The 16,818-nt window shown below is 34.9% G+C and overlaps 1 protein-coding gene across 6 annotated transcripts in view; it reads right to left on the bottom strand.

Moving 5' to 3' along the window:
* UXS1 (UDP-glucuronate decarboxylase 1) overlaps positions 1-16,818 on the bottom strand; it is a 143,362-nt gene that overhangs the window by 51,678 nt on the left and 74,866 nt on the right. For 4 of the 6 annotated variants that reach the window (XM_074299681.1, XM_074299678.1, XM_074299680.1 and 1 more), the window contains exons 5-6: positions 15,715-15,775; positions 12,054-12,234 (exon numbers count right to left, since the gene is read on the bottom strand). In XM_074299681.1, the coding sequence (XP_074155782.1) occupies positions 12,054-12,234; positions 15,715-15,775 (242 nt within the window). The remainder of the gene's footprint in view (positions 1-12,053; positions 12,235-15,714; positions 15,776-16,818) is intronic. The other 2 variants (XM_074299682.1, XM_074299683.1) reach the window with 1 other exon arrangement.

Below are 16,818 nucleotides of genomic sequence, written 5' to 3'. Positions count from 1 at the left end.
CTTTGTCTAGATTAGATTTTCTAATATTTTATTAGTCATAAAAATAAGTGTTTACAGTGATATTTTAAAAAACAAGCAAGAAAATGTCATCCACCAAAGCTTATTGAATATTCCAAAGTTTTAAAAGTCAGGTTCTTCTTTAACTGAAGCCAATTAAGTAATTTGGGTGGTTTGATTGAGTAATCTTAAATCCAGGTGAGAAGTACTTAAAACAGAAAGAACATTGATTTTCCAGTGATCATATACTTTATATAAAAGTATATTTTCAATAAATAAAACAGACTAGCAAATAGGCATAAAAAGAGAAAAATAAGCCTTCTATGCAATTTAAATGTATTCTATACATCAAAGGAGAGAATTTGAGATTACTCAAGGAGATAGGATAAACTGTAAAACTATAAATGCCAACACCATTTTAATTCTGATGTATTCTACACTTTTATTTGCTTTGTATCTTATTAGCTCATTGCTCCAATAAATCACTCACTACTAAGGATCAGAAGTAATTCCTAGCACATATCAGTTAGGGTTTTGCTGACCAAATTTCTCTGATGTGTATGATGAGAATGATATAAATATCTTGATATAATGCTATCTTTCAACAACAGTGGCATCCAAACAAAATTGAAAGAGATCCAGCTGCTGCATAATGACTTAGAAAACCACAGATTAATATTATTTATGTGGTATTATATTTTCATTTATTTTGCTCAACAATTTTAATGTGAAAGTTTTGCTGGCCAAATCCAGAGATGACTGTGAGTTTGACTCCTCCTTCCCTATTTCCACTAACAGCACCACCACTTCTCACCCTCTTTTATAATAGACATATCATGGATTCTGCCTTCTCCATCACTGCCAATGTTCCATTATTGATTTCTGTGAACTCTTTCACATTCTCTCACATCTAGTCCTCACTTCTCCCCCATACCCTCACCAGTGGTCACCTCTTGAGTTCAGACTTCTGAATATTTCACCCTTAAACTATGCAATCCTAACTGACCCACCTGTCTCTAGTCTCCCCCTTCCACTTTTCATCTTAAACAGTGCTGCTAAATTAATCTTCCTAATGCACAGTACAGTTCTGATCAAACCCCTTCAAAGTCAAAGGATCATAGACTTAGTGGTGGAAGGAACGCTGAAAGGTCATCTAGGCCAATAACCTTTACCTTCTCCTTTTGCAGATCAAGAAACTTAGATCCATAGAAATTAAGTGATTCACCAAAATCACATAGATACTGAGCAACAGTGCCACAATTTGAACTCAAGTTCTCCAACTCCAAAATCAGAACACCTTTCATTGTACCAAGGCTCCCTACTGTCATAATGAATAAAAGTCCAAACATTTGAGGCTTGAGCTTAAGGTGATGCTACCTTTCTAAACTAAAGTTCCCTATTATTCCTGACCCTTTGCTTCCCCATGAAGAAGTTTCAGGCTTTCTTACCCCGGGTTCACTTCACCTCCAACTCATCCACCCTTGCTCCTTCCAGTTGCTCTATTCCTTACTTTCAAATTATTCTTATTATTGGTGAGATAACTGGGGTTAAGTGTCTAGGGTCACACAGCTAATAAGTATTAAGTGTCTGAGCCCACATTTGACTATAGGCCAGTGCTTTATCCACTATGCTATCTACTTGCCCCTACCTTCAGGTTATGATGTACAATATGTCTCCAAGGTCTTAGTGCAGTTTTAAGATATTCAAATTTAAAACTGCACTAGGACTTTGGGGATGCTCTATAAGTAGAAGTGGCATTTTCAATGAAAAACAGAAATGACATTGAATTCACTAAAACATTCACCTTCTCTCCTCCTTCCCTCACATAACCATCAAGAACAACAAAAAATCAGAACCTGCTTCTAAAAATACTCTTAATCTAAAACTGCCTTGCAAATAAATATTGTGGTTTTTGGAACTTGAGTTTCTATGTTTAAAAACACATCTCTTACGACAGCAATGATCACCATATGCCAAATGTTTATCCTCAGATAACAGAGAAAATATTAGCTCCATAATCAGGATGCAGGTTTCTATCATGTCTTTTCTGTTTTCTTTGTTTATTACCTTCTATCTCAGTTTCCTGGCAGTAATATATTGAATTACATTTTACATTCTGAGAAAAAATTGGCAGATAAGCCACTGTCAGTGATCCCTAAAGTATATGGAGAATTAGAAAGGTTACTAGAAGCCTAGAAGGGCGAAGAGGCTACTGCCTCTGCAGTCTGTAAAACTGTAAGCCTGTACACATATACATATACATGTGTGTATGTGTGTGTGTGTGTGTGTGTGTGTGTGTGTGTGTGTATTTATGCTTAATGATAGCTATAGCTATCTCTATGGTGGAGAGGTGGGGAAGGAAAAAAAGCAAAGAAAAAGAAATTTACATAAGAACTTTATGATATATTTAGAAGGAATAGCAAGATGTACATAATAGATTTTCAGTTTCATGTACAATTATCTTTTTTTATTACAATGTTATGCAAATACTTATTTTCTTCCATAAATTAAAAATAAAACAAACTTAATAAATAATTGAAAAAATGTTTGTAGAAAATATTATTAAAGGGATGGCTTGTGAGCACTTAGATAAGGAAGCACTGGTAAGAAGATCTGCACAACTTAGATAGGTGAGGTCTTAAGGAGGACCGAACTATGAAGGGCTTCAATTTTTGAGACCACAGTCTTTTAGTACTATAGAAATAACAAAGCTTAACATCTAGTAGGATATATTCCTTTATATATTTCCCCTAACAACAGAAGGATTTTTTTTTTTTGGCCATTTATTTCAAGCTATGTAAGATATAGCTTGTGGTATTACAGGTTGTGCAAAAAAGTCTTAGTTATTGCTGAGGATAAAGAAACTGTACTGGATTCCCCTCCCTCCCTTCTGTGCTACGTGGCTAGACTAGGAATATCAAGGGAATGCAACTGACAGAGTTCACTTCGAACTCAGCATTTGACAAAACTTGTCATGTTATTTCTGTGGGCAAAATAGAAATGTGTGGTAGATAATAGTACTTTTGGGGGTCTGTAAATTCAACAAGTTAGATAAATTTGAATAAATATATGAATGAGTTGAATTTCCAATTTGAAAAAAGTAGTCATTAATTATCTAATGCCATGTTGAAGGGTGATTTCTCCTAGAACAAACGAAGGATTTGTCTTTGACTCTGCTCTTGGCGCCCCCCCCCCTTTTTTTAATCAGTCAGTAACTGGATGAAAGCATAGACAACATGCTTGTGGAATCTGCAAATGACACAAAGTTAGGAGAGAGAGCTAATATACTGAATATGGGAATCAAGGTTTAAAAAAGACTGAATGGCAAGAGGAGTTAAATTGACTAAAATAAAATGGAAAAGGAATAAAGGTGGAAGTTTTACATTCAGATGAATAAATTCACCTCCAAAATTAAAAGATAGGACATATGCTGCTAGGCAGTCTTCCTTATGAAAAGAAGGTATAGAGAAATTCAATAGAAAAGCTCAGTACTGTGCCCAAAGAATCAATGTTATCCTAAGTTACAACCAAAAGAAATTGTGTACAAAAAGAATCATAGCTTGGTCACACAAAATCTAGAATACTTTGTATAGTTCTGGATACCACATTTTGGAAATGATAGTTTACTCAAGAGAGAATGACTATAATGGCCAAAGAATGATACATATGTGTATCAACTGAAACAAGTCAATGGTTAGCCATTAAAGGAGAATTCAGAGACCCAGGGTAATTGTGCCCACAGGACTTGTGGGTAAAAAAGGGATTAGACTTCACTTCCCGACTTATCTTCCCTTATTGCCAACTAACCATGTCTTGGTGTATCCCCACAGTTCTGACTAGGGGTTGCCCTCCATTGCCCAAGCTCCAGGCACGTTTAATTTCACTTCACACAGATTTCTCACCAGCCACCACACATATCCTTTGATTTTTCTGTGCCATCTATATCCTTTGTACCCACTTTCTAGTTCTGGAAAAATGTGCTATCATTGCTCCAAGACAAAATATGCTAATTTATTCCACACTGTGACTTTCCAAATCAAGATACACTTTTGTGACTACTATTCTACTATATGTGCTAGCCCCTACTAAAATGTAAGGTCTATGAATGCAAAACCAGCCTTTTGTTTTATATTTTTATCTCCAGGGACAGGGACATAATAAGTACTTAATTAATGCATTTTCATTTGTACATTCAGTATTTGGCTTGGCTCTAGGAAGCAGAAATGAAGGCAATCTCCCAAGAGAGAGAAATTTAGGACTTATTTATTAAAAAACTTAACAATTCAAGTTGTCCAAAAACGAAGTAGACTATCTCTACTGAGTTTCAGGTTGTTATTAGAACTGGAAGAAACATTTGATTTCCCATAGACTAACCATCTAATTTTAGAGATAAGGAAGCTGAGGCCCAGACAGATTTGGCTCACATAGTGTCAGAGTCCAGGTTTAATAGGACCATACATTCATCTAGACTCAAAAGGTTACTCAGATGTCATCAACTCATTAACAGTTGAGGAAAATGAGTTCCAGACAGTTTAGTGACTTGCTCAAGGTCATAAAGATAGGAGAATGAAGAACACAACAGAGTTCTTTTCATTACACCCACTGCCATAATATATTTTAAGCCCAAGATTCTTCCATGGTCCAATCAGTTTGGGAAGTGATGTTCAAATATGATATAATGATACTGGCAAAAATCAACAAGAGTACAATATAAAAAAATTAAGCAAACCCCAAAACAACAAGTATATTCAATATGCTCATTACCTCATGACTAGTAGAATTACCAGGAGGATAAAGCCAAAAACTGAAGACACAGATTCTGGAGAAGATTGCTTATATGTTTGCAAGTTTTAATAAATTTAAAACCAAGAAAAAGACTTTCAAAAGAAAAAGACACTGTATTTTAAGCTGGCATTGCCAAGCTTTTGTTTGGATCCATTTAACTCCTCCTCTAGGAATCTATGAACCTGAAATATGACAGAGCTTTTAAGCTACCACTCTAGACTAAACAAAGGCATAACCACTTTTCATCTGAAAGTCTTCATTAGAAACCAAGTTAAAAAAAAATCCAGTTTCCCCATGGCATAAACCAGGCCACTTGCAAACTGTAAGACAGGATTTGCCCAAGCACAGAAAGAAATTTTCAAATGGGGCTTTAAAAAAGCCATTCCAATTAAGTTAGCTGAATAACTTTTTCTCAGTTTTTTGTTTTATTTTCTCAGTTGTTTATTTTATACTTTTTTGAGTTCAAGAACAGAAAGATGCTTAACCAGTTTTCATGGTGTTTAATTTTTGTTCATTTAGTTCTTTTGAACATATTCCATGTCACTCTCACTTGCTATGCCTCCTAGGGGCTCTCAAAATAGATTGAATCTACAGTTGAAGTTTTTAAAATTACCATGGGTCTTAATGATAAATCTTGGTATAAAATTAAAGCATGTCTAACAGCTCGACTTGCTTAGCAATTTACAAAGCGATTCCTTTCTGTTCCTCTAAGAGCTGGCTCTTAAGTTTTCTGATATTCTGTATAAATGACTAAGGTTGGATGATGCCTGTAAGATATGTTAATGACAGGACTTACTTTCATTTAAGTGTTCAAGTAGATGGTTTCTGAGGTCTATTCCAATTCTCATTTTGTGACTTACAAAAATACTACTGTAGAATGAATCTTAAATACCCACTGCATGTAATAATACATGCAAAGAAAGAAAGGAAAAGCAATAAAGACTGTTGAGAAGAAAACTTTCCTTTTAACATCACACTAGTGATAAAACTATTGTATGAGAGTGTGGTTAAGCTGCATGATTATCTGACATCTTGAGGAATGAGTCTTCAGCAACAACTGTAGAATGGCAATTTTTTAGCTTGACTCTATTCAAGTCATGATTTCTCACCTCTCTATTTGTTAGTGGAAAGAATGACAATACCAGTGCAAGTGTTGATCTCCCTAAGTATTCTAGAAGGTACCCTCCAGCTCTGTTCCAAAAATCTAAACAAATCAATTTTTATCCATCCTATTCATGAAGGAATCTGGAAAGCACAATGGATGTAAAACATCTTCCCCAAAAAATTAAAATAAAAGCTACCACTTTAAGATTAGCCAAATGATTTTAAAATTACATTATTTCATTTGATCCTCACAACAATCCTGTGAAGTAAGTACTAAATTATTATTAAAAGGCAAGGACCTGGGTTCTAAGCTTATCTCAGATTTTACTACCGAGGCAACCTTACTACTGGTCACAACCTCCATGAGTCTCAGTTAAATTAAGTGTAAAATGAATAGTTTAGATCAATGAGTTTCTGAGGCCCCTCTCTTCCAGCTCTAAATCTAAGATCCTACAGTCATTATTTTACAGAAAACTGAAGCTTACAGAAATTACTTGACTTCACCTAAGAATGTCATAACTCTTAGTGATATGATGATAATCCTTTGAAATGGTAAAGTTGTTTCTGAATGCAAACCCAGCTCTGACACTTCCCTACAATCCCTCTTTTTTTTTTCCCTCTCCGTTTCCCTTCTTGTTTTTGATGCCTCTTACATATTGTCTCCTGTGAATTCCTGGGAATGAGTTTCTTATGAAATTATGGAAACTATTGCTAATCTTCCTTTATTTTAGTTATTCCTTTGAATACCTAGTTAGGTACAAAATATAAAAGAATAAAAGGAATAAAAATCCCCTTCCTTTTCATACAATCTATTTTTAAGATAAGCAAAGGGCAAGATATCACCCTTGTGATATAATTAGTCCTCTTCAAGAATAAAAGATAAACAACAATTATAACCCTTCTTTTACAAAGCAACTTTTTTTTGCCTCGGTAGTTTTGCAGATAAAAGAGAGAAAAAAAAATGACAGCATTATCTCAGGTCCTGTCCTTTAAAAAAAAAAAAGACATTATTTTAGTTCTAGTTGATAAATAAATTTCTTAAGGAATTATGAAAAGAAACGAGAAAAGAAAAATTCTTTCAAATTATCATCAAGGAATGCTGCTTCCATGTCAGCACTAAATTATATTAATAGCAATGAGTTGGAATGTAAATAAAGCAGCAATGTTAACTCTGCTAGTCTAGAATTAGCTCCATAGCATGTCAACTGTTTATACTTCAGACCGTAATAAAAATGAAAAATGATTCAGTGGAGGTGGGGTAGGGTGTGGGGAGGATGAAAGGATGGAAATAGGAGGCAAAAGACAGGTATGCACTCGTCATTTACTACAAGTTTCCTTCCCTTCCAGTGATACTGACCACTAAATGAACTTTTCATAAGCACTGTCCATTTGTAATGTTTGGTAGCCTCAGCTAGCAAAATTATGACCCTCAGGAAATGAGCCTAAAGAATTTTAAATTAGTTTAGTTAACCCCTTTTAAAGCCATGCTTATTTTCACTTTTTCAAAGAACTGCTAAAAATAGTTCAAAAAATACTGTTAAGAACATAGGAGTTTTGTTCCCGTTGTGTTATCAAAGGAAGGGGAGAGGCAAGGAAAAAGGGATGGTGTAGACCACACAGATATGAGAGGCAATGTGCCTTTCAGAATTACTGCCAATAATTCTAGGGAAGAAAGGCCTAGCCACCTATGAACTATTTGTGGTTTCTTTTAGGAGTACATTTTAGCGAAGCCTGAAGTCTATGCAAACAAAGCATTTATTAAAATCTAGAAAGAAAACTGCAAGAAACTGAGAAGGAAAAATTCTCCAAGTATCCCACCAGAGTTATTGTACAGAATATAAAAACAGCAAAATCAGTTTATTTCCTATCATGCAAGCAGAAGGCACATATAAAAATAGATGGTCTCTTGCAACACCCCACTGATTCCTCTCTGCTGAAAGCCTCAATTCAGACCCAGTGCCAGAGGCCATTAAAACTCTAGCCAGACATACAAGCTACTTTACTTCCACAATGATGGCATGAGGGCTAATTAAAATCTGAGATATCTTACCCCCTGAAAATGAGGAAGAAAACAACAACAGTATCATATTCTCCCCTTATCCGGTAAGCTCCATTCATGAATGGCTGACTGCTGAATAAAATATAGCATCTTAATATTTAGAAAATACAAGAATGGAGAAAAAAAGCACCCTAGAACCTAACACCTTATTCTCAGAAAGGCCACTAATGCAGTTAGTGGCCACAGAGGAAAACATACATGTCTGTATATATACAGAAACAAGAGCCAGCATAGCATGCTCCTGGATAAAGAACTGGCCTAAGAGAAAAGATCAAAGAAAAGGGTTCAAGTCCCAATTCTGATATACCCTAGCTTGTTGACTTAAACAAACTATTTAACCTCTCAGTGTCCTAGGCAACTATCCAAGAGTGTAAGTTTAGAGAAAATGTCAATCTGCATTGGTATAAGGACTCATGCACCCCTCTCTTCCTTGTGCTAATACCAAAAGTCCCACAAAATCTTGAGAAAAAAAGAGAAGGGAATGTTGCTATTTTTGAGAGCTTGGAAGGTAGTGGAAAAACTAAGCTTGGTTAAAAAAAATTAGGGAAAAACTGCTACATCTTTCAACCTGTGTCTAGATGGTCTCCAACATCCATTCCGGCTTTAATCCATTTCCTATGCATTGCTTGATTTCAAATCAGTTATACCTTCTTCATAAGCACGGAATATAAAAGGTACCACTGAACCACCTTTCAGTGTTGTTAAATTTTCAATTCTCACTTAGAATTATAGAATATCAGAGTTAGAAAAGAAATAACTTGATTATATATGAAGTTCAATGCCTCATTTTACAGAGGATAAAACTATTTAATTTTTACACAGTACTCTTTACAGTTATACATTTTAATTTTTTTTCATTATGAATACAACAATAATAACTTCTGAGAACCAAGTTCTTATCTACCAAAGAAAAGGATTTTGACTCTTGGCATATAGCCTGGTCAGGTGAGGGAGTAGATGATATTTAAGGCTTTTCAAGTATAACATTTTATTATCCAAAGATTCTGAAGAGAGATGGTCTCCAACAGGATGATTTCAGAAAGGCCTGGAGAGAGTTACAGGAACTGATACTAAGTGAAATGAGCAGAACCAGGAGATCATTATATATGGGAACAAGAAGACTATACGATGATCAATTCTGATGGACATAGCTCTCTTCAACAATGAGGTGATTCAAACCAGTTTCAACTGTCCAATAATGAAGAGAGCCATCTGCTCCCAGAGAGAGGACTACTGAGTGTGGTCTACAACACAGCATTTTCACTCTTTCTGTTATTGTTTGCTTGCATTGTTGTTTTCCTTCTCTGTTTTTTTTTTCCTAGATCCAATTTTTCTTGTGTAGCAAGATAACTGTATAGATATGTATACACATATTACATTTAACACATAATTTAACGTATTTAATATGTATTTCACTACCTGCCATCTAGGGGAGAGGGTAGGAGGAAAGAGAGGAAAATTTGGAATAGAAGGTTTTGCAAGGGTCAATGTTGAAAAAATATTTTAATTTTTTTTCAATATTGACCCAGCAACCATTATTTGGTGCTTCATATTTGCAATATGAAAACTAGAATTAAGAAACACGCAAGTTAAATGATGAACTTGAGGCCATACAATTTAAGGCTGAAAAAGATCTGAAATCTCTCCTCATTTTACAGATGAGGAAACTGAAATTTAAAGAATGAAATAACTTGCTTAAAGTCATATGATGACTCAAGTCTGTATTCTGACACTGATGTTTTTTTCAAATCTAAAAGCTCATGAAGGAACAGAACTCAGATTCTTTTTTTCCCCCTGAGGTAACTGGGCTTAAGTGACTTGCCTAGGGTCACACAGTTAGGAAATGTGACGAGCCGGATGCCAGATTTGAATTCAGGTCCTCCTGATTTCATGGTTGGTGCTCTATCCACTGTACCACCTAGCTTCCCCAGAACTCAGATTCTTAAAGTAGCATACTATGGTATGCTTGGCAACATTATTTTTGGCCTCCTACAATGATTACTCAAATATTAATAGTTAAAGTCCTCTTTATATCAATCTCTGATCATCTTGGTGTTTAATAATGAAAGCAAATTCTCATTCTCTTCAAGAGAATTTTTTTTGGAGGAAGAAAAAACAAGATTTAAAATGATTGTTGATAATGTTTTAATTTTTTTCCTTCTCTTCTCTCTAGGTCCAGCATTCAGATTAAAGTGTATTTGTCTCTCAAAGAAGATACAGTTCTAATGGCCAATATCTATCTTAATTTCACTTAAACCTCTATTATCAACAAAAACTTTAGATCATGATGGTTCTCCATTAACAATTACAATGCAAGCCCCAAAATGTAATTTCCCTCCCTCCAACTTTTATATCTCCCCACTTTCTATCAATATTCAAGGTGAGTAGACTTCCCATGGAGTGCTTTAAAATCTACTTCCCACCTGTCTCCAGCCTCCACTTATTCTACATCAGAACTCAGCATTCCACCCTCTCTGTGTAGTTTCCATTCACTATCTCCTATATCCTTTGTCCTCTCCTTTCCAAATTCTGTCTAACATCCATTTGTAGAAACTTTCCTCATTTCTCAAGACTCACTTCTAACTCTAATTCCTTCTCAAATTTCTCATAAATCTTATTTTGTCCTTTCCTATGAACCAATCATAATTTAGTTAATTTGGTCTTTCAAACATACATATTTTATGTCTTCTACTATATTATAAACTCCTTGAGAGCAGAGGTTGCCTGAGTCTTTTTCACCTTTGAATATGTCAAACAAGACCACAAACCTTCCAAATTAATTATTTTAATTCTTTGGTCACCAAAATCCTATCCTACTTACCAAGGTTCTAATTAAATATTCCTTCTGACTCCGCATCAAATTCTTAGTGTAACTAGCTGTTGGCTTCTTTGTACAATAAGAAATCAAAGGATCCAAGGAGAAATCCATCTAATATCTTTGCTTTTGAAACATAATTGTTATAACCTGTAAGTCCTAAAATTACCAGCATCTTTCATCTACAAATGGCCTTCATGCATGGCTGAAGGAAATCTCCACAGAAGAAGAATTACAGGAGTACTGTACTCTGGACATGCCATATCATAATTACTATCTCATTAATCCAAACAACTTACAAACAACAAAAACCCTAAAACTTTTTAAGGCTAAAGACTGTTTTCAAATATGCTGAGACTAGAGGGAAAAAAGGATTATAAGTATTTTTTTTTGGGGGGGGGGGGGAGGTGAAGAAAGAGATGAGCTTTTCTTTCTTTATTTCCCAACCCTCTCTCAACCTAATGAAGGAAGGAGTAAAGCAAAACCATTATCTGTCAAATAAATCTGAAGTGCTAACTTTTTGGTAGCTACCAACATATTTTATTGCACCATGTCTGCACTAATCTAAAGGGACTACTAATCATTTGCTGGCAGTTACTGGAAAGAACTGAATGACTTCTCTAAGACATAGCTCAAACTTCAATTTCTTTCAAATGACAAAAATGTGTGTATATATATAGAGAGAGAAAGAGAGAGGGAGAGAGAGGGTGAGGAGAAAAAAAGGAGAAGCCAACAACAACAACAACAACAACAACAAAACCCCACTAATGTATTTTTTCTTATTTACAACACATGGAACAATATATGATAAATGGAACAAGAATTCGCAGAAAAAGATTTTAAAAAATCAAAAAATCTGAATCACCATGATTCTATCAATTCTTTTCTATACATTATTGTTAATTAGCTATATATAATATACAAATCTTACATGACACATAAATCCATGAATTTTAATTTGGTTTATTTTATTATCATTTTATAATTACGCTATTAACATAATATCAAGCATTTTTTTAAGTGTCTATGTGCCAGACAGTGTGTTAGGAACATAAGCTACAAACACAGAAAATGAAATTATCCTTACTGTGAAGAAATTTATATTTTATTATTTATGAAATATTTATATTCATATTTTAACAGACTATTTAAAAATAAATTAAAAACAACGGAAAAATATTAGCATTAATAACAAATTTTAGCAATTAGTAAGAAGATAGGATGCATAGATACACACACATCAATCAATATTTCCCCCCAAATGAAAAGTATCCATAAGACATGTTTTCTTACCTTCAATGTAGAGGGGCTCTACAACATCGTGGTTAATTAGTTCAAAGTTTTCATGGCCGATCCAATGTTCCACATTTCTTTTCCTGCCCGTAAAGAAGTTGTCCACAACTGTAACCTCATGGCCATCCATCATTAGTTTGTCAGTAAGATGAGAACCCACAAACCCTGCTCCTCCAGTTATCTGCATTAGGACAGTTTGTATGAAATATTTACAGAAAACACCAAAGAAATCAGATGAAAACAGATTTTACAAACTGGCTTTTGCAGTTGGCTGAGGTTGGGGATGGAGAGGTGGGAATGGGGAGAAGTGGGAAGGGAAGATGGGAGGGTAAAGATATTTCAGGTAATACCTTAACTTCTACTCCAGAGCAAGCAAGCATAAATATCTCAACAATCTCTAAAACAACCAAAAGATATTACTCAGATAATTGTTCAGGAAGATAGGTGTTATAAATTGAAAAACATCTTTCTCTTATAGAACATTAATTACATCATTTCAGCATTCTGTTCACATGAGATACCCTGAGTAATGCTGGGATGGCATTACCATAGGTAGAAGACCTAATAGAATTATTTTCATTAGAAGGCATAGAATAGGCAAAGTGACTCATGCATTGAATGTCTGTGAGATAGAGGTTTCCATTATAAGAATTCACCAATGAAAAAAGTTAACAAGTTGATAAGCAAATAGCAAGAACTATTTAAAGGCTAACATGCAACACACACACACACACACACACACACACACACACACACACAAAACTGCTGCTTAATTATCATCACAAAAAGGTAAATCCTATGTAGAATCTAACTATGTGCTATTTCAGAAGTGATATAATTATGCAGTTACTGTGCTGTGACAGGGTTCAGTAATAACCAATTTCCTAAAATTAAAATCCATAAGAAACACAGGGTCAATTCAAACATATGAATGAAAAGATGCTATATGTATTCATGCTTGGGGAGAAGGTGTGAGTGATAGTAGGGGCTAGCCAGGTATAAATAGAAAAAAAATAAATAAAATTTCCATGTTTTGCTCTGATTTCAATTCCAATTCCATTACAGAACAGCAATTTCATTTATTTAATTTAAAAGTTCCCAGATGAAATTTCTAGGTCACAAAAGCCATCCTATTCTGCTCAACATCCATCTCTTCTTACCCATTCCTCCTTTCAACCTCCCTCTCTGTCTGCCACTCTAAAAAAATGCTAAAAGGTACTCTCCCTATCCTGGCTCAGACATTTCTTCACTATGCCACTAAATGTTGTAGTTTCACTTTCTTCCTCTGTAAAATGAGGATAAAGATATTCATATTCCCTACTACATATGACTGTTGTGAGAAAAAAAAAATTGGAAAATCTTAAATCATTATTATGTCAGCTATTTTATGATGGTGATGAGGAAGAGCAAGTGAATCAATACATAAGAAAATACCTGGCTTATTAATTTTTTAAGCCTTAATGAATGTATATTTTTAGGAATGATTTTTAATTATTATTCTTAATATGATTGCTTATGTTAGAATCATGGAACAACAGAATGTTTGAGTTGGGAAAGAAATCAGATTTAGAATTCAAAGAGATCTTAGTAACCATCTTTAGCCCTTTCATTTTACAATGAGGAAACTAAAGCCCAGGTGTTAGGTAGTAAGAGGATGAGAGTTCAAATCTAGACTTTCTGAATCCAAATCCAGTGCTCTCTTCATTGTACTGTCATGAAGAACCCTGGGGGGCAGACAGTCCAAATGGGGCATTTTGCAGACAGGGAGAGAGAGAGAGAGAGAGAGAGAGAGAGAGAGAGAGAGAGAGAGAGAGAGAGAGAGAGAGAGAGAGAGAGAGAGAGAGAGAGAGAGAGAGGGAGAGGGAGAGGGAGAGGGAGAGAGAGAGAGGGAGAGGGAGAGGGAGGGGGAGGGGGAGGGGGAGGGGGAGGGGGAAGGGGAGGGGGAGGGGGGAGGGGGAGGGGGAGGGGGAAGGGGAGGGAGAGGGAGAGGGAGAGGGAGAGAGAGAGAGAGAGGGAGAGAGAGAGAGAGAGAGAGAGAGAGAGAGAGAGAGAGAGAGAGAGAGAGAGAGAGAGAGAGAGAGGAGAAATGATGGAGGCAGACCAAAGTTATGTGACTTGCCCAGGATGATAGCTAGTAAGTGTTTATTCAATTGTTTTTTACATATAAATTGCAAAATCAACAGCCTAGAACCTAAAGCCATGCACTGTATTTAAGAATTGCTTCCTGTATTTTGTTAACTTCAGAGGCATGAAATTGTGAGAAAGTCCCTAGGCCTAGGTGGCCAAAGTTGCTTTAATGGAGTAATTATCCTCTATCACAAGCACTTAATACTTTATGTTACTTAGCTAGGCTATCAGAATATTTTCTTCTTATCTTAGCTCATTAAGTAAGCATTCCTAATAGAAGGAATACCAAAAGAAGCTGAAGGCTTCAGGAAGAGGAAAAATTTTGCCAGAAAAGGAAGAATAAGGGTAAGAATCAAATAAGAATAAGAACCAAATCTTCTGGCAAATTTATATAAAGGTACCAGCAAAAAAAGGCTTGTTATCCATTACACTGAAAATTGGTTGTTTACTTTTGGTGTTTTCCACATTACAGACTTCAGTTGATACATTAATGTTAAAGCTTTTTCAAAGTGCCAAAAGGAGCTAAAGTGTTTAAGGTCAAACTTGGCATTTAAATGTGAGGTTGCTCAACAATAAGAAAATAATAATTTCAAAACTAATTTCAACAAACCATTCTTTGGTATGAATATTTTAACAGTCCCTCAGTCAAAAGGGCCCCAAGTTTTAGTGCTAAAGAATTTGTAAATTAAAGCTGTATAACCATTTCATAAACGGTAAGTCACTATATAGACTTTATGATTTTAGAGCTTAAACTTGCATTCTAAACTCAAATCCCCCCTCCAAAAAAGATGAATTTGTCTTTTCTCACAGTTTAACTTATTCTAGAGCAATTGCTCTAGAAATAGTAGTCAGAATTTTCCAGTTATTTGTAAAATAGAATAAATTTTGCTATCATTCATGACCCTGTGATCTTTGCCATATCATGTATAAAGTCTTCTTCAAAACCATTAGTCCTTCCGACATAGAATCTTACACAAGATTAACAAATGGTCATGATTGTGTCATTCGTCAGAAAATTCTATGGCTCCAGAAGACTGGAGAGAAATAAATGTCCTGTGCCACATCATCATGGGTTACTACTCCATTCAAACTCAGATGGGGCAATAGATATTTCTGGTGAGTTATAAAGAGGCTTTGACCCAAGTAGAGAGCTGACATTTGTAAAAGAAGCTTCTGGATTGGTCTGGATTTGGGTTATGTGACTCACTTGGAAAAGGCAGGAGACGACCAATCTGTCTACTCTTAGAAAGAGCAGTTTTTATGTAAAGATAGTTTATTTGCTGCTCAAAAATAAGTAACATTTTTCTTACAAGTGTTTTTCTTTTCTTTTTCTTTTTTTTAAGTTCCCATAAATTTACTGTGGGATAAGTACTATGAATACTCTGGTAAAGCTTGTATTAAATTCAATTTCAAGCATCCTAAAAGGGATGGGTTACAATTCATAAGTCATCAAAGATCATAGATAAATAGGATAAAGAAGTTCCTTTACTAAAAAGAACACTGTGAATGAAGGAAAAAATATGCAAAAACTTACCAAAATTCTTTTTCGATCCTTTTCTGATAAAAATTTCACCGGTGGGTACTTCTGAGTAAAGCTACAGAATGTGAGGACACACAAAAAAGTAGAAAGCCAAAATTAAGGGTCTCAATTCATTATTTTCTAACTGATGAAATCACTAATAGCAATAGTTTTACAGAACAAATATGTTTCACTTTTGCTTTTAATATTCTTTTTTTTTATTATAGCTTTTTATTTACAAGATACATGCATAAGTAATTTTTTGGTATTGACAATTGCAAAACCTTTGTTCCAACTTTTCCTCTCTTCCCCATGCCCTCCCCCAGATGGCAGGTTGACCAATACATGTTAAATATGTTAAAGTATAAATTAAATACAATATATGTATACATGTCCAAACAGTTGTTTTGCTGTACAAAAAGAATCAGACTTTGAAACAGTGTACAATTAGCCTGTGAATGAAATAAAAAATGCAGGTGGACAAAAATAGAGGGATTGGGAATTCTATGTAGTGAGTGGTTCATAGTCATCTCCCAGAGTTCTTTCGCTGGGTGAAGCTGGTTCAGTTCAGTACTGCTCTATTGGAGCTGATTTGCTTCATCTCATTGTTGGAGATGGTGCTTTTAGTCTAAATGATCAAAGAAACAGCTGACTTAGGGCAATTCTTACGTGAAATTTATATCTATTGCTCATTCAATTAATTAAATAAATATTATTTAATTTGCTGTTCCACAAACTGAGTATGCCTTGGGGCTCTACCACAGAGCCAAGCTACAGCTCAAGTTGACCTGAAATTGACATGTTAACACATGTAAAGGCAAATGACAAGAGAAATACATACATACTAAAATAACTGCACAACCAAAGTGTTGCTCAAGCCTTGACAGGAAAAAATAGAAGTCATCTTTTTCTAATTCTCAGGGCAGGGAAGAACACCACGTTGTGTTAAACAAGAAATTGAAAAAAATACTTCTTTTCACTTTTCTAAATATTAGTTTCCTTCTCCCCAATTTTTCAGAATTCCAAGTTTGTTTTTATTTTTTTGTTTTTTTAAACAATCTCTGTCATCTTTTCTATTCTTCCCAACTACTAGGCCATCTGGTTAGTAAGGAAGTCTCA

Source organism: Sminthopsis crassicaudata, chromosome 3 (assembly GCF_048593235.1).
Source record: "Sminthopsis crassicaudata isolate SCR6 chromosome 3, ASM4859323v1, whole genome shotgun sequence".
NCBI lineage: Eukaryota > Metazoa > Chordata > Mammalia > Dasyuromorphia > Dasyuridae > Sminthopsis > Sminthopsis crassicaudata.
Note: the sequence above shows the minus strand (reverse complement) of the source record. Positions and strands in the feature narration are given on the sequence as shown.